General features: G+C 38.5%; 2 protein-coding genes across 2 annotated transcripts; both read left to right on the top strand.

Annotated features, from left to right (window-relative positions):
* Window positions 1–4,259: 4,259 nt before the first annotated feature.
* LOC133708464 (probable acyl-activating enzyme 16, chloroplastic) lies at window positions 4,260–16,937 on the top strand. The gene is made up of 18 exons (XM_062133923.1): window positions 4,260–4,924; window positions 6,271–6,462; window positions 6,742–6,856; window positions 8,502–8,589; window positions 9,335–9,540; window positions 9,816–9,934; window positions 10,388–10,537; window positions 10,871–10,938; window positions 11,304–11,409; window positions 11,690–11,848; window positions 12,311–12,364; window positions 12,444–12,524; window positions 13,456–13,593; window positions 14,161–14,320; window positions 15,322–15,401; window positions 15,532–15,677; window positions 16,263–16,320; window positions 16,393–16,937. The coding sequence occupies exons 1-18, from the start codon at window positions 4,748–4,750 to the stop codon at window positions 16,492–16,494; spliced, it is 2,199 nt and encodes a 732-aa protein (XP_061989907.1). The 5' UTR covers window positions 4,260–4,747; the 3' UTR covers window positions 16,495–16,937.
* A 3,470-nt stretch (window positions 16,938–20,407) lies between these two features.
* LOC133711438 (uncharacterized) lies at window positions 20,408–21,592 on the top strand. The gene has a single exon (XM_062137564.1). The coding sequence runs from the start codon at window positions 20,408–20,410 to the stop codon at window positions 21,590–21,592; it is 1,185 nt and encodes a 394-aa protein (XP_061993548.1).
* Window positions 21,593–22,900: the final 1,308 nt, after the last annotated feature.

Genomic DNA, 22,900 nt, shown 5'->3' with positions numbered 1-22,900 from the left:
GAAACGAGATGGGGACATCGAAAAATACCTACCGAATATAACGTTTGGGTCGGTCAGTTAGAGGAAAAATTCTAGTACGAGCATCTTAATTGTTATATTTAAGATTTTTTGCACTAACAGTGTCTGGAGATTTGAGTGACAAAGTTATCAAAATAATACTCATACTCAATTTTTTGTATCAACGTAGTACCTATCTCAATTTTCCGTTACGGCGTCGTCAATCCTGACCACGTGTAACGCACGTGAGTAGCAAAATAAGGGCAAAAAGGACTTTTTCACTCCTCCACCAACCCTTCTTCCCAGTGGAATCAAACCCTCCAACCTAATCACCAATCCTCGGGTAATAGTAATTATCTCCTCTCTCCCTTCCACTTCTCTCTGCCATCGTCGGAGACCACTATTCCCAGCCACCAATTCACGACACCGCCACCACCAATCTATTCAGGACCCAATTCCGATCAAAACCCAAGAAGATCACTGCCATCCACCGCTGCCAGCCTCCTCAAGTGACCATCAAAGTCGTGACAGCGCTGTTCCCTAGCTCTCATCGAGTTCCGGCCATTTTCTTAACACACCGCCGCCATCAACATGCTCAGAGGAAGCCAGACATCAAAATCCAGAATCCTCACCGCCTACCGGTCCTCCGAGGACTCTGCACGCCCCATCGCCGGAATCCTAGACTCTGGGTTTCTCTAGTTGTTGTTCTCCAAATCAAATCGAGCTCTAATACCTCCAAGAATGGAGTGAGTGCCTCTCCTTTTACTAAAACCAAGGGCCCAACTTCTGATTTTAACCAGAGTTGCCGCGGACGTCGCCGGCTTATCCTTTTTGTTTTGCTAACCCATTTTGCAAAGCCTCTCTTTCGTTAATAGGCTAAGTTCCAATTTCACTGTAATGGAACATACAGAGACATGGTTTCCATCAGCGCGCCCTGCAACTCCTCCGAGAACGATGACACTTTGTCGGACCAAGCACTCAAAATGTCGTTGTAGTCCAGGTTCAACATCAGGCCACACTCTGAATACTTCTCCTTCAGACTCTTTTCCTTTGGCGGCAACTCCGCTAGCTTCGACTCCACCACCGCTAGCTTCTCCATTGAGCAATGATGAATTACTCGTGCCAGGGGCGGAGGATGGTGTTGATGAACCTAAATACTGTGTGGCAGTGGCGCTACTGGTGGAAGTGGTGGCGTCGTTTGACGCCACCGTTCTAATCATCTGGACCAAGACTTGGGTGTCCTGAGCCTGAATGCCCCGAGCCTGGGTGTCCACCGAAAATGGAGGGCCTAGCTATTTTGGGCTTTGGAAGAACAATGATGTTTGAGGTTTTGGATTTGATCTGTTTCAAGGAAGAGGACGATGAATAAGAGAGAAAATGTAATGAATTAAGGGCAAATTAGTCTTTTTGGCCTCATTTAATGAGTCACGTGCGTCGCATGTGGTCAAATTGATGGAGACGTGATGGAGAATGACCTTAGGTACCACGTTGATACAAAAAATTGAGTCTGGGTATTACTTTGATAACTTTGTAAGTTCGGGTATCATATTGTCAGTCACCCAAATTTCCAGACACTGTTAGTGCAAAAAAATCCTTATATTTATGGTAAATTTGAGTTACAATAGCCAAAAACATAAAATATAATCGGTCATTTTACAATTTTATTTCAACAAATAGAGTTGTAGAAGAACCTCACAATTATTAAAATGAGAGCGCTGCTCTCCTTTCTTTCTAGTCGCATGTGGCTAGATCTACAAGACTACAACGTTGAGTTTGCTCGACGGCTTTCTCTCAACGTCGAACCAGTTCACCTTCTCTACCTTAGTCACCGATGACATATTCCTTCAGGGATTGGTGTTATACGGAGGAATCAAGGAATCTAAGTGCTCCTATTTTGTGGCTGTCATGTATCTTTATGTATCTGCAATGCTCTTTGGCAGTGTTAATCTACTGTTGGTCGTTCTAGGTGGCTCCGGTTGACAAGGATCAGATTTTGTGACAAGGATGCATGCATGGCTTGGTCTGAGAGGCATCTACTTCACTGATTTGGTTTCGACCAGATCCGGCAGTGGTTTTCTTGATATGTTATATAGAGATGGCAGCGAAGGTTTCTGTTTTGCTGCTGGACTGATGAGGCTGCTCGGTGGACTTGACAACGTCCTTGTCGGTGTCTGGTGGCTAGTGAGCAAGCTTGGGCCGGTTTTCTTCACTTGGGCTAGGGTTGGGTCTTTTGGACCTCACTCTTGGTCCAAGAGGAAGGTTTTCCTAGCCTACATTCTATACAGTGTTTTTACACTTAGTTAAAGAGAATCCTTAAGCACCACAATTGAGTGCATTGGCAAATAGACTCTCGTATGATTTTTTGTAAGAGAACTAGTCATAGTAAGTTAGCGTCAGTATTACAGCGGATGATACTAGTTGTTTTACCTTTGTAAAATTGATATAGGGTGTAAGTATAGGAAATTATTGTATGTGCCATTCTGACTATGAGATTAATGAAATCCCTTCTTCATGTTAAAAATAAAAGAACCTCAGCTATTAAAGCTACATATTTTGATCATAATTAATTTATTTTGTAGGCGGTCCCAAGCCGAACTATGAAAATTAACACACACATACATATACTATTATTAAGAGTAGAGCTTTTGTCAGCCAAAATAAAATTTTTTGACATATTTAACCCTGAAAGATTAAAAACTTGGGTTTTTGACCATTTCTTACACCACCAACTTATTATTTTTTTTCACTTACTCATGAAGACTCTAATAAGGTCTTCTCTAATAACCAATTAAGTTTTTTTTTTTGAGACTATTTTGCCCTCACCCCTTTGTTACATAGAGAGAGAGAGAGAGAGAGAGAGAGAGAATGGAAGAGAGAGAACGCGTAAGAGACTTCGTCAGAGTTCTGTCACCGGTCGCCAGAATCCGGTCATTGGTCGCCGGATCCGGTCACCGGTCACCAGAATCCGGTCACTGGCCATTGGACTTCTCTGAAAATCTAGCCGGAGATCCCTAAAGAGGTTGTCGGAGATCTCATATGTCATCGGAGAGGTTTATTGCCCCCTCCCCCAATAAACCTTTATTGCCTCCTAATAGATCTTTATTAGGGGGCAATAAAAATTTATAGAACCTCTCCGGAGGCGCCCAAAGAGGTCTTCAGAGATCTCATAGGGGCCCGGAGAGGTTTATTGCCCCCAATAAAACTTTCGGTCGTCGGAATGAGAACTAATCTCTCTAAAATTAGACAAATAAAACTTTGATTAAGGAAAAGAATCAGGAGATTACATCAATTCAAAACATTTATTGCCGCCTGACAAATTTTTTTTTTTTTCGTTTTTCTTTCCTTTTGGGCCTTCTACCCCTATTTTACCAAAAAAAAAAAATTGCCTGAGTTCCACAAGCTTCTACTCCACCTTCGGTGAGGTCAAAATAACCGCTTCATACTGAACTGGTTCTACTCAATCTTAATCGAAACTCGATTTTGAACATGAATACATATAGAGCTCGATGAGGCGATGTTGTTTGATACATTGCTTGTGCCAGATAAAGGTCGGAGTCACAGGAAAACCAAGAAACTTGTTGGAATATTTTCCCCTTCGATTCTTTCTCTAGGAAGCTTCTCTTAAGAAACAGAGACCACAGACACTAAGGGGACATCGAGACGAAGCCATCCATACCGATGAGACGCCTCGATTTGGCCGAAATAGAAAAAATTGGCAGCGAACCCGAGAAGCTTTCGGGGTTCTTCTTGCCGCCATAACTGGTCGTTTGGATCGGAGATGATCGGTCTCCGCTTCTTGCTGCCGAGACGAGTCGAAGAAAAGGTCCAAGAAACCGACGACGGAGACACAAAGTGGCAGTGGTTGCAATACATTAATTGTGTTGATGGCAAAATGATCTTTTTTTGTTAAATTGTTTAGGTGGGAACAAAAATCTGTTGTTGGGGTAAGTGATATAATTTTTGCTCATTTTGGTGCTTTGGGTCAAGGACTTTAAAAACTGTGAGAATGAATTATATCATAAGGATAAATATGACAATTACAAAATAGAATTTTATCAAGAAAATTAAAAAGAAATGATCCCACAACTCCCACTTTTCTCTCATATTATTTTTTCTCTGCAATAACTGTTTCATTTCATTTATTTTTTTATTTTCTTTAAAAAAAAAAAAAACTATTACACACGCAAACAGACGTATGAAGAATACTAGTATATATAAATAGAAGAAATGCTATATGGTGACTGAATCTTAAGATTTAGGCCCATCCATTTGCCAAGTAAAATTCTTAGACACCCTCTTATTTTTAAAGCGATCCAGAACTGAAATAATATCTCTAGTTATTCTGTGAGGAATTAAGGAATTGTAACTCAAACTGAAACCTATACCATGGATCCCCTTCTTTAGATGATCAAAGTCAGCACCAGAATATTGAATATTGATTAAGGACCGGAAAGTATAATGACTTTTTCTGTCTTTTAGGGAGCAGAGACCTACTTTAACTTTCCAGTAAGTCCATGCAATCCTTATGAGACATAGAAAAACTGGCTCTCCTTCCTTGTTTCTAGACGGCCAAAGATCCCCTCCTATCTCACACTTGCCCAAACCTCTCTTGTCTCTTACCTTGGTTTCTTCTTCTTCTTCTTCTTCTTCTTCTGGATGTGTACAGATCATGCGTTGAGACCCAGAAACACAGCTATGCTTGCAGCTCTGTGCTGAACCCACTTTCCCCTGTTTCTTGTTTCTGCAAATAATGGCCTCCATTTCCTTAGTGCCCAAGTTGAGCTCTTTTGATTGTGGGCAGGCCCTTCAGTCCCTTTTCCCCAACTGCAGATTCAGAAGCACACAACTCTTTCATCATAGAAAATGCCATGGGAGGCGAGCTGGGCTTCCTCAGAATCGTGGGTTTCGTGTCTTTTGCCAATCAAAGGTTACTCTTTTCACGATTCTATGCGTTTTTCAATTTTCATTAGTTTGATTGATTAGTTACTTATTCATAGACTTTAGTATACTTTCTGTGCACTCATAAAGTCATAATATTGCATTTCAATGTTACCAATGCCTGGTGAGAAATAACCTGCCTTGTATCTGTGTTTGTTGGCTTCATAAGCTTTTAAGTTTGTTTGTGTTGCCGTGTTACACTGCCTCTGCTTGTCTTACCATGATTTTTTTTTGATAGACAATTGTCTTTAATTGGTAGAGTTCTGATTTACAATGGGGTCCATCTATGAGAAAATCCAACAAACAAGATAAAAGATAATAGATCAGTGAAATGAAGACAGCTGTTTTACATGGTTTGGCTGTGATGCTTATTTTCGCAGGCAGAGGGTGGAAAACTCCCTGTAATTACAAGTTAGAGGTCCCCCTCTGAGAGCCCTCATATTTTCTTATGAAACCCTGTTGGAAATATCTGTTATATGCTCAGTTGATTGGAACAAACTAAGTTTGTATCTTGAGGCAAACTTTCATAATGCAATAATTTGATTGTCTATGATTGGCTTGCCTCTTTAGAACAACTTTCAAATTTTTGGTCACTAGATTTAAGCAATTCATGATATTCATGTAATGGAAGAGTATTTGAATACTGAAAGATACCTAAATATATGAATTCAGCGGTAAATGTTTTAGGAATACTAAAAAGTTTGTCATTAGAAGTAAATTATAAAAGAGAAGCACCCAGTTTATCAAATGTGGCGTTTTCCCACAGGACTTCCATTTCCTCATAATCTTTACTAATACGTTCTACCTGGATATGATAAAATTCACATTCTAGGTGGTACTTAGAGAGTTGGGACTTCGGACTTAAGCACATCATTGTGCATTAACAACACAGAATAAAATTTACATGTACTCATTGCTTTTATATACTCATTGTTTTGTAAATTTCTTTTCAAAGATGGACTAAGCACTAATACAAAACACACAAAAATACTCATACATACTATTATATGCCTATATTTCTCTATATCTGATGTCTGTGTGATTTTCTTTAGACTATTTCACTTCCATAGAATAGTTCTTCAGTTTTTTTATTTTTATTTTTATTTTATTCTTATAAATATATCTAGATGAATATTATAAGACATGAATGTACTAATATCATAATGTCATATTAAAGAATACTAATTCTGGTTCTATGGAAATTTTGTTTGTTTCTCTTAGCTTGGCAAAGCTAAAGAATTTGTAGTTGTAAACATATTCTGATATACAGATTGATAAACAGCTAGAAGGTTCTGAAATGTATTTGTATCTTATATCAAAATTATTCTGTTACAGACAGATGAAGTGCAGATAAGAAGGTATTCACCATTTCTAGAAAGTGCATTACTAGATGGTAATGGTACCTTGGTAGCTGATGAGTGGCAGGCAGTTCCTGACATTTGGAGAACTTCAGCTGAGAAATATGGGGATCATGTTGCATTAACAGATCCGTACCATGATCCACCTTCAAATATGACCTATAAACAGGTTAAATTTCTTTCTTTTTCAGTTATCTGTGATAGTTGTTTTATCTTACTATTTTCACTTCAAATCCCCTGCATCCAGTTTCCTCTATATCCAAAAGTTTCAGAAACCAGAAGAAGTTCCTTGTGCTGGAAAGCATGATTTTCTCGTGCCTTCTGGTAGCTTTCATATTGATTCCTAATATTGCTTTATTTCAATGAGTATCGGTTTTCCAGTTTTCATAAAAAAAAATGTGTGATACCTTATAGATTTGTAAGGCATTTAGCTTTTTTGTAATTGCAGCTGGAACAGGAGATTTTGGACTTTTCTGAAGGCCTAAGAATTGTTGGAGTAAAGCCTGTAGAAAAAATTGCACTTTTTGCTGATAATTCTTGTCGTTGGCTTGTTGCAGATCAGGGTATGCAAATTATTATTGTTCATATTCTGAATAAGATTAATATTTTCTTAACAACGTTTCCATCGAAAGGTGTGATTAAGCTATTGTGTATTGCCTTGTTTAAATATGATTTATTCTTGGGGTTTGACCACTCAAGCATTTATAAAGATTTACTATAGACGCTTTGTGGGGTAGTATAACTGGTCTTTAGTTCGTCCAGCTCCTTCTGGCAGTGAAAGTTTCAGGGTTAAAATATTTGGCAGGGAGTTGAGGGGTTACACGGTTTCTTTACTGTGAAAATCTCTTGCCTATTAGAGGTCCCCGGAGGGGGCTCTCTGCAAGTTGATGGCAGCTTTAGTTAAAAATGTAACAGAAATGAATCTGGTCAACTAAGAGAAGGTTTGATGCTATATGAGTGAGCAAAAATGGTGGGTCCTGGTGTGTTATGTGTCAAAGAGCAGCTGAAAGTTTGAAAATGATATGTTGCTTCAGTTTCCTGTTGCGCTGTCTCTATGGAAAACGTTCTTTAGGGAGTCACATTAGAATTGGGACTATCCAGGTTCATGTAATGCTCGCATGTGTCAGAGATATAAATTCTTTGGAGACAGGAAAAACGCATGTCTTTAGGGAGATGCGCTGTGGTGGCTGGTTTTTGGGTGATTTGGATGGAGAACAAAAGAAACCTTGTGGAAGCTAGCAGTGAGGATCTGGATCAACTATGAGATAGGGTTTGTTTTGGATCCTTGGCAGCACACTATGCTTCTCAAACTTGTAACTTCACGGCCTTCTATCGATAATTGGTATAGGAACTAAAGTGTATGCTTGGAAGGAAATCAAGTCCATGTTTTATCTATGCAGATAGCAAAATATAGTAATTCCTTCTAAAAAACAGGTTGTGAAATTGAGAATGCAATTTTGATTCGGCAATATTTTGTTCATTAATCACTCTGAATTCTTTGATATGAATTTCCTATTCTTAGTACAAAACAGCGTCTATCCGCTCTTGAGCAGCATACAAAAGAATCTAAGTAAACATCTACATTTGTGTTCCAACATCTTGTCTGACATGGCTGTAGTTGTTAGTTAAGAGTTAATCTTGTCGCATTTAAGTTATTCTAATGAATACACTGTATACACCTAGATATCTTATACTTGAATGTAAAATTTGCACTTTTCATGGAACATATAGACCCCATGCTTAATTTGTGTGGTATGTATGAGGTTATCAATCCACCCATCCATATGGCAAGCAGTTTGTATAACTTTATAGAATAAACTTGGATCTGTTGGGTCTGAACTTTTATATTCTGAGTATGTTGGGGGAGTACAATATTAAGCTGCTGGGTGTGTCAGTTGGCTATCATTTCAGTCTCTACATGGCATGCAAAAAACTATCAATTCCTGAATGAACTTGAAATTGTAAGGTCGAAAATTTATATGTTCAGTATGGACGTGACAATACTTAGCTGCTCGCTTTCTTCTTAATAGACAGTGTAAGAGACTTATTTTTTTATGTTTTTCTCTGAAAACACTAAAGTAATTTCAATTTTGGTACACATGATTTTTATTTGAAATTAGTTTTTACAGTTATATATCATTAGTAAACGTAGCTCAGTCTCTAGAGTTGAAATCTCCATCCTTATTTTTTTTTTTTGCTTTGGCTTAGGCATAATGGCCACTGGAGCAATCAATGTGGTAAGAGGTTCAAGGTCATCAGTTGAAGAATTGATACAAATATACAATCACTCTGAAAGGTTCAGTAATAGCTCTCCGTTTACTCGAATGTTCTTGTGCTAGACATCTCACCATCATTTATAAATTAATATATAATCTCTAAGATGCTCTATGCTATTAAGTGCATTTCTGTAATTCATTCCAACTTGGTGCATAGCATGGTCTCTAAAGTGATATTCATTGTTCTCTGTTGATTTGTACAGCTGAAACTTATTATAGACTTATACTAGCCTGCTTGCATCCATTCTTTTTGTCTGATACTTCTTTTAAAGCCAAAAGGCAAATAGAGAAACACCGATACAAGCGAGAACATTGGTTCTAGTTGTCAGGAAATAAGAAGATAAACAGAAAATATTGAGGGGTACCAGGGAGGCTGATGGATCTCTTATCAAGCATCAATCACTGCAAATATCTTTGCTTGAGTACTGTATAAATACAAAGTATATGAGGAGTCTCACAGAGCTAGATAGTTATAGTTATATATTTTAATTCGCAGTCTTGAAATTATTACTGTTTGACGATAACTATTGATGTCACTTTCTCATTCTATGAAGGTTGGAGGAGTTCCTTTTTTTTTTTTTTGTCCTCTTTCTTTCTTTCTATTTAACTTGAGGACAGATTTAGGATCATTATAGACCACTTGGACATACAAAGCCACATCTTGTGCTAGTATACATAAAATGTACATGTAAAATCATCTTTCATTCTCTTTTCCCTTGATGATAGCACGGAATGATCTTGAGTTTAACTTCATTGCTGCTACAGTGTTGCACTTGCTGTGGATAGTCCTGAATTGTTCAATCGGATTGCAGAACCATTCTGTTCCAGGGTTGTCATGAAATTTGTAATTCTGCTTTGGGGGGAGAAGTCAAGCCTGGCCAGTCATGGAGACATTCCTGTGTTTAACTACAAGGATATTCTAGATTTGGGACGAGAAAGCCGCAAGCGTATGCTTAATTCTAATGATGCATGTATGTCATCTATATGTTTTATCAAAATTTTCCTTTTTACGTTAAGCTACTTTTGAAAAGTTCTTCTGAATTGTGGTTTCAGACTAAAGGGTGTTATTTTTTGTTCTTTTTATTTTATCCCAAACTTTGTGTTTCCTCTTTCCTGTTACTCACTATCATAGACCATGCATTAGTCAAAAGTTATAAATTTTCACTAATCCTTTTCTCTTGATCTAATATTCGTCATTCTGCAACTGGAATATAATGTGACCTATGCATATGTGGCATAATTGCAGGGAAATACTATACACATGAAGCTATCAATTCAAATGATATTGCTACACTAGTATATACAAGTGGAACAACAGGCAACCCGAAAGGTGTCATGCTCACTCATCGAAATTTATTACATCAGGTTTGTGTTATAGATAGTCATGGTACTATTTTCTGATATACATATATATTGGCAAAGCAATAAATCTGGAGTTTTTACTGCATCTAGTAAACTATTCCAATCTTACTGTTTCTATCTGTTAGGTAAACTGTACTGTTGAATACAGGCATCATCCTGTTATATGAGATGTACACAAAAGAGCCATCTCAAAGAATACAAAATCCTAAGATAATATAACTGACAATGTAATGTGTTTGTTTTTCTGCATGATAAGTTGCATTTCATATGAAAATGATCGTCCGTAGGTGCAGTTCGATCACCTGATTATCTCCCCACCCCCCCCTCTCTCTGTTCCCTCTTCTTCCCTGCTTTGCATTTTGGCCCCATTTTCATTTGTTATACCTGAAGCTAATACTTGCTTTGCTCCATAGTTGTTAATTCTGTTTTGAGACATGTTTCCATTCTTTTTCACAGATAAGAAACCTCTGGGATGTTGTACCTGCTGAAATTGGGGACAGATTTCTCAGTATGCTTCCACCATGGCATGCCTATGAACGAGCTGCTGAGTATTTCACATTTACATATGGAATTGAACAAGTATACACAACTGTGAAGAACTTGAAGGTACTACTATTTGAAAGTATTGATTTTCATGCATGTAGAAATGCTGTTTGCTTTAGTATTATTAGACATTTCGGAAATATGATTTCTGTAGCTGAAATATTGTTTCTACAGACCACTGTAAGTATATCATAAGGAGGTCAAGCATTTAGCTTCTGCTCCAATCCTCACAACTATTTCGATGGTTTAATTTACACTAAATTTTTTGGCAGTGATGAAGAATTATAAGTATATAATTACTGCCATAATACTTGCAAAAGCGTTCATTTTAATCCTATTTTTGGGATATTGTTATGATTTTATATGTTCTAATTGATATTTATCACTATTTGATAGGATGATCTGCGACATTATCAACCAAATTATGTCGTTTCAGTTCCTTTAGTGTACGAGACACTTTACAGGTATGCTCTTTTTTTTTTTTTTTTTCCCTCTTCCTTTTGGTGCTACTGCAACTGTCCTTTTTATTGATGAAAAGGATTTCTATTGCATTTAGTTAAGTTTGGAATATTAAGTAACAGTATCTAGCTTATCTAGATTCTGAAAAACATAGCTAACTTTTCATTTATTTTTTTATTTTTTTGTATTATTGATCTGTTTCTCACTTGTATGACTGGTTTTCAATTCTGAAACTTTATGCTGTAATAGTAGCAATAAGTGATGAACCCTGCTTGGGTTTGTTTATCCAGATCTTTAAGTGTTGCACTATTATCCACCCCGATCTCTTCTCTCTTTTTTTTTTGCTTAAATTATTTATTTTCTCTTGCAGGGGGATCCAGAAACAGATTTCTACAAGTTCTAAAGCTCGTAAGCTTATTGCACTTTCATTCCTAAGGATCAGTTTGGCATACATGGAGTTTAAGAGAATTTATGAGGTTGAATTACTATGCATTTTTGTGTTGTTTAAATCGAGCTATTTTCTATTCTCACGGGTGATCTTAAGCACATAAAACTAAAACCATAAAAATATTTGGATATGTGCTCGTGCTGTGTTGAACAATTCTCACTTTGCGTCTTGTGCTTTTTTATGATATTCACTCGGTTAATGCTTGCATACTTTGTATCCTCTTGTCAAACTATTTTGTCTATTTCACAAGAAACAGCTGGCTTCCCACCCAAACTTATTGCATTGGATGATTTCAATGTGGTTCACAGGGGACATATTTGACAAGGAACCAGAAGCAGCCTTCATATTATGCTTCACTAGTTGATTGGATCGGGGCAAGGATTGTTGCTGCAATATTATGGCCTTTGCATGTGTTGGGAACAAAACTAGTCTATAGTAAAATTCACTCTGCTATTGGAATATCAAAGGTTATTTCTCTTACTTTTTGGACTGACAAGTCAGGTTATTTCAGTTCTTTGTGTCATCTTCTTTTTATAGGAATTGACTTTGAAATAGTATGTATCTTGCGGTGTGGTTTTGTTGAATAATGCAATCTGTACGGTGCTATTAGTTTGAAGTTATTTATTGTACTTAGGTTCAACTATTAAGACTCGCTTTTCTAAATTTGTTGGTTCATTTTCACAGATCGTGGCCAATTAAATACTCATAGAAATATTTTGAAGACGCAGATTTCAATCAATCCTGGTTTCCAAAAAAGTGATAGAAATTGCTCATTGGCTCCATTTTGTTTCCTCATTTGCAGAAGTTTCCATGTTTACAACAGATAACTTATTCTCTTGTTAATTTTCTTGATTGTTATATTTCATTCATATGGTATTGATTATGATGAAGGTAGGGGGCTAATCAGAACTTTCCTTGGCTTCCTGCAGGCTGGCATCAGTGGAGGAGGTAGTTTGCCAGCACATATTGATAAATTTTTTGAGGTTGAACTTTCCCACCTATTTTCTGGCCATAGTAGTCTGGATAATCTGCTCCTGTCATATAAGTATTGTACATTTGCAGGCAATTGGTGTAAAAGTGCAGAATGGATATGGTTTAACAGAGAGTTCTCCTGTTGTTGCTGCTCGGAGACCAAACTGTAATGTAAGATATAACTAATTTACATTAAAATGTACTGTATCTACTTGTTTGTTAAGCACACCTGTGATAGTGCATTTGATTACTCAAATTGAAATATTCAGATGTAAACAATCTATTACTTGCTCTGTAGGATCAAAACTGAAAGTTATAAGAAAATATTCAAGGAATGATGATGATAAAACTGTTGTTAAGTAGAACCTTTTGCCCGACTTTGTATATGTGTTTCAAGTCTCACCCTTCATGCAGTTGTCACATTGTTGGTTGGGATCTTGAAGCAGTGATAGGTTAAGTTTATGTTGTGTAGTGCTTGATTTGCATTGTTGCTGTTGCCTCTTGACAGCTTAAGTTTTAAGAATCAAAGGGAAATTTAGCATGATATATCAGAGCCTGGTTGTTAATTCATCATTACTTCTGTTTCTGGTAATTTCTTTTCTGGACATGTACAGCCCAGAGAGATTCAGTGTGGACATGTAAATTGGGGGGGGGGGGGGCGGTGTTATGTGTTGTTGTTGAGTTTTTGCTTGATACATGCTGGTAGGTTCGACTCCTGCGGACTCAAGCTTTTTGAATCAATACTTTATCTTTGCTAATAGAACGGTTCCCCGAATCAGTGTGGTAAAGATATAAACTTCACTAATCATAACAGTTACCCTCTGTAAATAGGGACTGGCATGCTCTTCTCATTGCTAATAGAAATCCGTTACCATATATTAAGTTTATTAGGTGATATATAATCTCGTTCATATACTGAAATCCTCAAGTGTGCTTTAGATCAAGTCTTCACTTGTTCAGTGTCCTAAACCATTTCTAGGACTCGTCAGTTTATACCTTTTAGACTTTTTCTGACTTTGTTATGAATTTCTTGTTAGTGTCAATCATATCCTGTATAGACTGGTGCACTGTATGACAATGTCACAGATTTAATTTTTTGAAGGTTCTTGGTTCAGTTGGGCATCCACTTCGACATACAGAGTTCAAAGTTGTAGACTCTGAAACTGGTGAAGTTCTCCCACCTGGTTCAAGTGGCATTGTAAACGTCAGGGGACCGCAAGTGATGAAAGGATATTACAAGGTATCATTGTCTTTATTGATCAAAATGATCTTTATAATTTTGAATTGTTGAAGGATATGCTTAAACGTTTGTCATTTTGTGAACAAACGTCACTAAAGATCTTTTTTCCCATTCTTCTCCATATGCGCTGATAACTCAAGTGCACATGTGATTTAGAACAAAGATCGTTAGAAGATGTAACAAAGGCATTGTTAATGGGGCCTTTAAAGATATAATCAACAATCTTGTTCACTTCTTTAAAAGGTTTATTTCCTCATTAAATAGATGATCTAGCTGAAGGGCCCTTTGTTATATTTGTGGTAATCTTCTAGTTTTTAGAATTTCAACCAAATACTAAAACACTCTTTTTACTGTTTTTAGTACTGAAGTAGCTAAATTAGTTTAGCATGGGTCTGTGTCTTGTACTACATCCATGTCAACTATCCATGTATTTGTATAGACACACCACTAATCCACTATCCTTGAAAATCACCTACTTCTAGTTTAATAGCTGATAAGATTTTTTGATTTCTCATCATGTTGATTTATCAGGATTAAAGAAAATGACGTTTTTAATGTATGAAATAGAATCCAGATGCTACAAAGCAAGTATTAGATGAGGATGGTTGGCTAAGTACTGGAGATATTGGTTGGATTGCTCCTCACCACTCAATAGGTCGAAGCCGTCGTTGTGGAGGTGTTGTTGTCCTTGAAGGACGTGCTAAGGATACTATAGTCCTTTCAACAGGTTTGTTTAGCTTTAAAAATGCATGATTCTAAACATTTTTCCTTGTAATGGAATATGCTGATTTGAAAAAGGAATTTACTTATCTCACATATATTACTTTGGGGTGGTAATTTTCAAAATAGCATTATTGTGTTAAAATAAAGCATTAATATGGAAAATTTCATGAAAATTAAGGAGATACAAAAGTATAATATCATTAAAAGTTTGGACGGGTGTTGAATGACTGTATTTTATTAATAGACGTCCAACATCAGTCTCTCTCACTGCCAAACTTGCACATTTCAGTTTATACAGTTATCCTGATACAGTGTTCACTTGTTTCTGTCTCAGCTATACAATTGCATTAGCGGATTTATGTGTTCTGAGAACTTAGCTTATTCAATAATGTAATGTACTTATACATGGTGTTTCTGTGCTTTGTTTGTTTCATGATACTATAAATGAGTTGCAACTCTAGGTTGATTTAACTTTCAACAATTTTTCTTTTTTCCTTTTGGCCTTATGGTGCTTATACTTTGTTTAGATGTTTAATATTTTCACCATAATGTAACCATGCTTCATATCTTTGCATAATCTAGAACTGATTATGCATGTGGTGTTGTAGTGCCAATTTGTATTAAATGGACAGCTCACGTGGAAATTTTGTGTTTATCAAAGAACAAATTTGTTAGAGAGTACAGTTTGACATTTTTTAGGCTGCTGTTTCAATTAATTAATATTTTTTATAAAAAATAATAAGAGCCTTTAGTTGTTGATTTCCAATTCTGATGTTAAATTTGTTAGCTAACCATAATTGCAAAAGCTTAGTTTTGCTCTGATGTGGGTCAACTATTATTTTTATATTAAAAGATCTGAAAACAGTCTTAAAGTAAAAATTCTCCAGTTGAATCTATTAAATATATGAATGCAACTCTAAATTTGTGTATTAGTGTGTTACCTGATCTTTCTTATCCCAGATTTTTGGTATTTTTGGTTATTTTTAACTTTTGTTTGAAAAATAGGAGAAAACGTTGAACCCGTAGAGCTTGAGGAAGCTGCCATGAGAAGTAGTCTAATTCAACAAATTGTCGTCATTGGCCAGGTTAAGCTTAAGCAGCTGACTTCCATTTAGTTTTCACTTTTATGCTTTTGACTTTCAGAACTGCAGTTGTCTATTGTCTTCTACTTTTTAGGGGATATATGCTGATTCAATGTTACTCATGTATGTACAGGATCAACGGCGCCTTGGGGCAATAATTGTTCCAAACAAAGAAGAGGCCTTACTTGCAGCGACAAAGACGTTGACTGTCGATGCTAATACATCTGACCTAAGTCGGGACAAATTGACAGGCTTGCTATATGAAGAACTGAGAAAATGGTAATATTTCTTTATTCGGCTATTCTGGATATAGTGGATGGATTTGGGGTCACTGCATGCGACACCTTGGTTCATTAAGTTGAATGTTTGACCTATCCCATACTTACGGAGTCCCATGCTTATTGACTCAGTCATGTTTCTATTGGAACTGAAAGGTTAAAGTTCATATGTTTACAAACAATCAAATAATAATTGCCATAATATGATCATAATGAACATCTACTAAGTCAGAGTATCTGAAAATTCTCATAGATTCTTTAGAAACCTGAACTATGGTCTATGAGGACAGTTGTCACAGAGACCAGGTATTAGTAACCTGCATAGATTCTCCTCAGAATTAGAATATTTTGTTTCTCTTGGAATCATTATTTCTAAGTTCCAATTTGCAAGTAGAATAAAATGAGGTTGGTAGGATTGAAGGTACTTATTATATAATACCTGCGGGAGGCGAGAATTGTTTTATTGCATCCGAAATTTTTCTGGGTGAGGTGAGAGTTGTTTCATGCATCCCAGGTACTCTCAAATTTGGCGACTCTGGATGAAGACAAGACTTGTTTCTTATAACCTTCTTTCTATCTAATGCAGGACTTCATGGTGTTCATTTCAAATTGGACCAATCTTGATTGTGGACGAGCCCTTTACGGTAAATATCAATGCTTGCATCCCAGTTGCAGACTTGACTGATTGACTGATTTATTATACAATTTTATTGCAGATTGATAGTGGTTTGATGACTCCAACTATGAAAATTCGAAGAGACAAAGTTGTGGCACAGTTCAAGGAACAAATAGATGAACTCTACAAGCAAAATTCTTAGCCGGGATCCTAATATATACCAGTTAAATAATATATACCAGTTAAAAGTTTGTAGATTTTCATGTATTTATATGTAAGAATTATATCCTCATCTGCCAGAAAAAGAAAGGTTTATGGTGGCCTTCGTACATAGCCAGACCAAGACTTTACGGTCCTGCTGGTATACTTGTTTGTTAAACAGTAATATTTGTAATATCTTTATGTGATAGATTGCAATTTGTGGCAAACAAGAATGTAGTAAATTGGAGCATTTCTTAGTTCATACTTGCAAGGAGGGGAGGTGCTCAGTCAGGCAGCAATCGTTTCATGTAATGTCAGGTTTGAGTATAGTACTAATCCATCTTTATCTGACTTTTGTAGTTGTAATTAATTATATGTGAGATGACTGTTACTGTAGAAATTGATATTCCTTGATTGATTTAAGCTATTACATTCTATGTATTATATAGCTGTGAGTATTTGACAGTTACAAGTATTACATTAACAACAGAATCAAAACTGATGCATAATCCTAGGAAATAGTAAATCAGCAGTAGACAAACTATTTAGACAAACTAATCAATGGAGGAGATTCTGGGAGTGATTGAAGGAGGAGATTGATTCTCTTTAACAGCCCCCCTCAAACTTGGCGGTCCTGGACGGACAAGTTTGCCGGAAAAGAGAAGATGACGAGACTTGTGAAGTGGCTTAGTGAGTAAATCTGCTGGCTAATCCTTGGATGGAAGGAAACAGACTCGATGACTACCACGGGCAACTTTCTCACGAACGTAGTGGTAATCAAGCTCAATATGCTTGGTGCGTGCATGAAAAACAGGATTGGAAGCCATATAAGTGGCACTCAGATTATCACAATGTAACCAAATGGGGAACTGAATCCGGGCACCAAGCTCATATAGTAAATAGCCCAACCAAGTTGTTTCAGCACTAGCATGGGCAAGAGAGCGATACTCGGACTCGGCACTAGAGCGAGCAATGGTAGGCTGCTTTTTAGAACACCAAGAGATGAGATTAGAACCGAGGTAGACAAGATAGCCAGATGTTGAGCGACGAGTAATGGGGCAGCCGGCCCAATCAGTATCAGAGTAAGCAGACAGAGTGACCGGTTGATGTTGTGGTATGAATAGTAAACCATGATCAATAGTGCGTTTGATGTAACGGAGGATGCGTTTGACCGCAACAAGATGAGATACACGTGGCTGGCTCATAAACTGGGAAACCGTGTTGACAGCAAAGGCAATGTCAGGGCGAGTGATGGTGAGATATTGCAAAGACCCAACAAGTTCACGGAATGTTGTAGGATTCTCAAGGACGACACCATCAGTGGCATTTAGGTCAGAGTTAGCGGATATAGGTGTACTCACAGGCTTACTGAATAGGAGATCATGCTTGGAGAGGAGATCATGAGCATACTTTATTTGATTGATATGCAGCCCATGAGAGTGTGGAGTGACCTGTAAGCCAAGGAAATAGTGGAGAGGACCTAAATCCTTGATATCAAAGCCACGGCCAAGAGTATCAATAAAAGTTTGGAGAAGCTGGTTATTGCTACCCGTCAACACAATATCATCAACATATAGTAGAAAATAAATTGTGTGAACCCCTTGACGATAAATGAACAAGGAAGGATCTGCAACACTTTGAAAGAATCCTACAGATAAAAGGAAGGAACTCATCCTATGAAACCAGGCACGGGGAGCCTGCTTCAGCCCGTAAAGAGCTTTGTTGAGCTTGTAGACATGAGAAGGCCGGGCCGAATCAATGAAACCTGGAGGTTGAACCATGTAGACATCTTCTTTGAGAATGCCATGAAGAAAGGTATTCTTCACATCCAATTGGCGTAGGGACCAACCTCTAGACACAGCAAGTGTAATAACAGTACGAATAGTTGCAGATTTAATCACAGGGCTAAAGGTTTCATCGTAATCAATACCTTGCTGCTGGTGGAATCCCTTGGCTACTAGACGAGCCTTGTAGCGCTCGATAGAGCCATCAGACTTCCGCTTCACCCGAAACACCCACTTACAACCTACTGTATTCTGTGTTACTGTATTCTGTGTTGGGGAGGAAGGCACCAGAGTCCATGTGTTGTTCTTCAACAGAGCATTGATCTCCTCTGTCATTGCCGCACGCCATTCGGCTTTCTGAGATGCCTGAGAGTAGCAAGTGGGTTCAATAGTGTCTAGGAAGGTGACAAGAGCTTTAGGCAGAGGATACCAGATAGTGCCATCTGTGAGTTGTCGGAGCTGCTGAGTGCCGTCGCGAAGGCGAGAAGTCATGGGATGAACCGGTGGAGGATCGACCGAGGTGGGATGGAGAGAGTCGGCGGCGTTGCTGGCCGGCGAGACAACCAGAGGAGGTGCGTCGACTGGAGGCTCGATCTGAGAAGAAGCTTCGGCCGGTGACTCTGCATCCTGGGTAGGAGATGCCGGAGGTGGTTGAAGGACAAGATCCGAGGCGACCGGTGCTGTAGGTGAGCGTCAAAAGCAAGAATTCGGGCACGGAGGTCAGAGAAATCAGGGAGAGAAGGAGACTGTGCAAGAGCAGTTCGAAGCATTAGGTAGTCTGGGCCAAGCCCATGGAGAGTGGCAACCACCAAGTCAGCATCAGATACAGGTTGGTTGATTGAGGCCAAAGAATCTGCAATGGATTTGGCCTGCTGCAGATATGCATCAATGGATTGCGAACCCTTCTGAAAGTCAAAGAGTTGAAGCTTGAGGCTGGTGGCGCTGGCAACGGAGCGTTGAGAGAAGTGGCGGGCGAGGCAATCCCAGATAGCCTTGGATGTATCAAACCCAATGGTAAGACGAGCAACATTTTCGGTGAGTGAGGTGGTGAGGATACTGACAATTTGTTGGTCGATGGTAAACCAACTGTCATACTCGGGATTGGGGATGGTGGTGGCAGGTTTGCCTTCAGTGGCAGGAGTTGTGGTGGTGGGAGATGGTTGAGGAATTGAGCCATCAACATAGCCCCAAAGCTTGGCACCATGAAAATAGGGTTTGATTTGACGAAGCCAAACCAGGTAGTTTGTTTCAGTGAGCTTGGTAAATTGAGCAGTGTTTTGGGAGGGAGGGGTTGAAGAAGTGGAAGCCATGAAACCAAAGAATTGAGTGACTGGACACAAAGAGAGGTAAGGATCCTAAACCTAGGCTGATACCATGTAGAAATTGATATTCCTTGATTGATTTAAGCTATTACATTCTATGTATTATATAGCTGTGAGTATTTGACAGTTACAAGTATTACATTAACAACAGAACCAAAACTGATGCATAATCCTAGGAAATAGTAAATCAGCAGTAGACAAACTATTTAGACAAACTAATCAATGGAGGAGATTCTGGGAGTGATTGAAGGAGGAGATTGATTCTCTTTAACAGTTACTAATGGAGTATGGAATAGGCGTATGTAAGTGTAGCACGGGGAACTTATATTTTTAGGCCATTTCGTGACAGTTTTGTAATGTTACCAGTTTGATAATATAGTTGTCGCTTTTATTCAACAAAAAAAGAAAAGAAAAGGGGTAATGAAATTCGTTCCTTAATTGTTTGATGTTTGGATACTATTTTTATGAACAATACTCATGACCCTTTGCCAAAGAAAATCCACTGTATCACTCAAAAGATACGTGTAATTTAGCACAATTAAAACAAAAAAAGTTATGGAGTCTGATTCAAGATCCTGGGTCTTTGGTTGGTAAGCTGTTGAAGGCAATCTATTTTCCCCATTGTACTTTTTGGGATGCGGAGGTTGGTTCAGCTCCATCCTATGCTTGGCGGAGCATTCTGAATGGTAGAGATATTCTGCAGGCCGGTATTCGGCGTCATATTGGGGATGGTAAGTCCACCAACGTGTGGACCGATCCTTGGTTGATAGGGGAGGATTTGACTTCTTTCTATACTCCTCGAGTTAATATGGTTTCAGATCTTATTTTATCTCCAGGTGTTTGGAACCAGGCTTTACTACAGGAGCTCTTCCCTTTACATATTACACAAAAGATCTTGGCGCTACCGCTTAGTAATCGTATGCATGCTGATCGGTGGATTTGGTCTGGTGATAAGAAGGGAGGCTTCACCGTCAAATCCGCCTACCATATAGCACGGGATAGAGTTTTGGGTGAGAATTCTAGCATGCCTAACCCTAGTGCCGAGCTTTGGAACAGGATTTGGCAAGCCCCGGTCCCGGGGAAGGTTAAAATTTGTGTATGGAAGGCGGCGTCCAATATTCTTCCATCTCGGAGTCGGCTAAGTGAAAGGGGTATAGACATTGATACCCAATGCCCATTCTGTGACGAAGAAATTGAGTCCCCTCTACATGCATTAAGAGATTGCTCTCATGCAAAATCCTTTCTTCAATTGGCAAATATTCCCACTGTTCCCTCTTCTGCAAGCGTGATAGAGTGGTTAGTAGCTTCTTATTCTCAGTCCCCTACTACCTTTGCTACCTTGTTGATGGTGATTTGGGCAACTTGGCGTAATCGAAACGCGAAAGTGTGGGGAGATGAAGCTAAGTTAGCTTCGGAAGTTGTGCCACTTACTCTAGGATGGTGGGAGGAATTTAAGGTTGCTCATTCATCTTCTCGCCTAGCATCTCCAATACAGAATGTTAGATGGAAGAAGCCTCCTATAGGGATGATCAAACTAAATGTGGATGCGGCTTTTAGCACTGCGGATGGGAGTGTAGGTGTTGGGGGTGTGTTTCGAGACTTTGAGGGCTCTTGTTTGGGAGGTTTTCGCCACACACTTCCTGCAGCTTCTTCCGCTCGGCATGCGGAACTGGTAGCGCTGCTGGTGGGTGTCCAGCTAGCTATCTCTCATCAATTTGTCCCTCTGATAGTGGAGACTGATTGTCAAGACTTGGTACAAGCTGTGGTGCATGCCTCCTTTGATCATTCGGAGCTGGGCTACCTATTAGGTGACCTTCGAGAGGTCTTGCAGCTAGCATCCTTTGCGCAAGTTCATCATGTGCGCCGAGCAGCAAACATAGTGGCTCATACTTTAGCACAAGATGCTAGACATGGGCAGTTTTTTATGCAGTTCTTTACTGTACCTCCTCCAAATGTGGTGGAGCTTATATCCATTGATTGTAATGACTTGTAAGTCAATGAAATCTATTTCATTTCCCTCAAAAAAAGTTATGGAGTCTGATAATAAGCTCTCCAGTGGCCAACTTGCTAGTTGAGTCATAAAACACACCTTAGAGACGGCTTTAATAAACATGTCTACTATTAGCTAATTTGTCTTTACAATTGGAAAAGGCACAATCTAGCTAACTCGTTTGCTCATATGTTTGAAACAGAGTTCTGTCCAGAGGCTGTCTCTATGGTATTAGAGTTTCACTGCAAGAGGACAAATTTTGGAATCGTATGCTCATCTGTTGGGCGGCCAGATGCAAACTCAGTCCTAGCCCTACTATTATTGGGTTGAGCACATCAGCAGTTCCCCCTCCATGTTTGTGCTTCTTCTTGTAGTACTGCTCTCTTCAGCGGTAGAAAGTTTGGTTCCTGGTGGCATTGAGCAGGAGGCCACTCACCTATTACATGCATCCTCTACGGCAGTATCTCAGCTCGAAGCAGAATCTACACTTGCCCTGGTTCCTTTTGACTCAGCTTTTGTTTCCATGTCTGACTGGGAGCGCTTGAAGCTCTACCTCAACCAACATTGTAAAACTGAAGTTTAAATTCAATAAGCAACCAAGATCATTTCCAGAAGATTATAAACGAAACCTAATAAAGTTACTCATAGAGCAGTGAAACAAAAGGCTTAAAACATGTACCTGAGTTGTCCGTGCTGGCCATTTGAATGAACGGGATTTGCTACACAGCAAGAAATGATCTTCTTCTCTTCTCTGATTTCAAGCTCCTTCAATGGGGCAGGACTTAATGCTTTGTTGCAGAGAGACAGGGACCAAATCTATGATAATCTGAGCCTTGCCCATAAAAGGGTCCCAGACCTACTTAGAGTTTATAGATTCTGTATTTATCAAATCAAAACTCATTAGCTAACTAGGCAAACTATATATTTCCCATTATCTGTCAAGAGTTTAATGAAAAGTTATTTACTTAAACTATAGAAAGTGATAAGTCCATCAATTTTCTTACATTCTCCCACTTGCACTATTACCGTACTGTCTATATATACAAGTTGAACCAAAACCTCATTCCAAAAAATAGCTGAAGTGTGCATTAAAATATATAGGTACTCAAAATCCATTTAGTTCTGTCAAAACACAACGACTATTATAGAATCAAGAAATAAGTATGCTCATACAAACACACCTGCTCAAGACCGTATATATCAATTTCTGCATTCCACATAAACTCCAATACTGATATGATCAAAATCAAGTGACAGTGTATAACATTTTGTAATAATCACTTGCCAGCCTCATTACCATCACTATCAGTG

Source organism: Rosa rugosa, chromosome 5 (assembly GCF_958449725.1).
Source record: "Rosa rugosa chromosome 5, drRosRugo1.1, whole genome shotgun sequence".
NCBI classification, from domain to species: Eukaryota; Viridiplantae; Streptophyta; class Magnoliopsida; order Rosales; family Rosaceae; genus Rosa; species Rosa rugosa.
The sequence above is the reverse complement of the archived record's forward strand: the minus strand, read 5'-3'. Positions and strand labels throughout refer to the sequence as shown.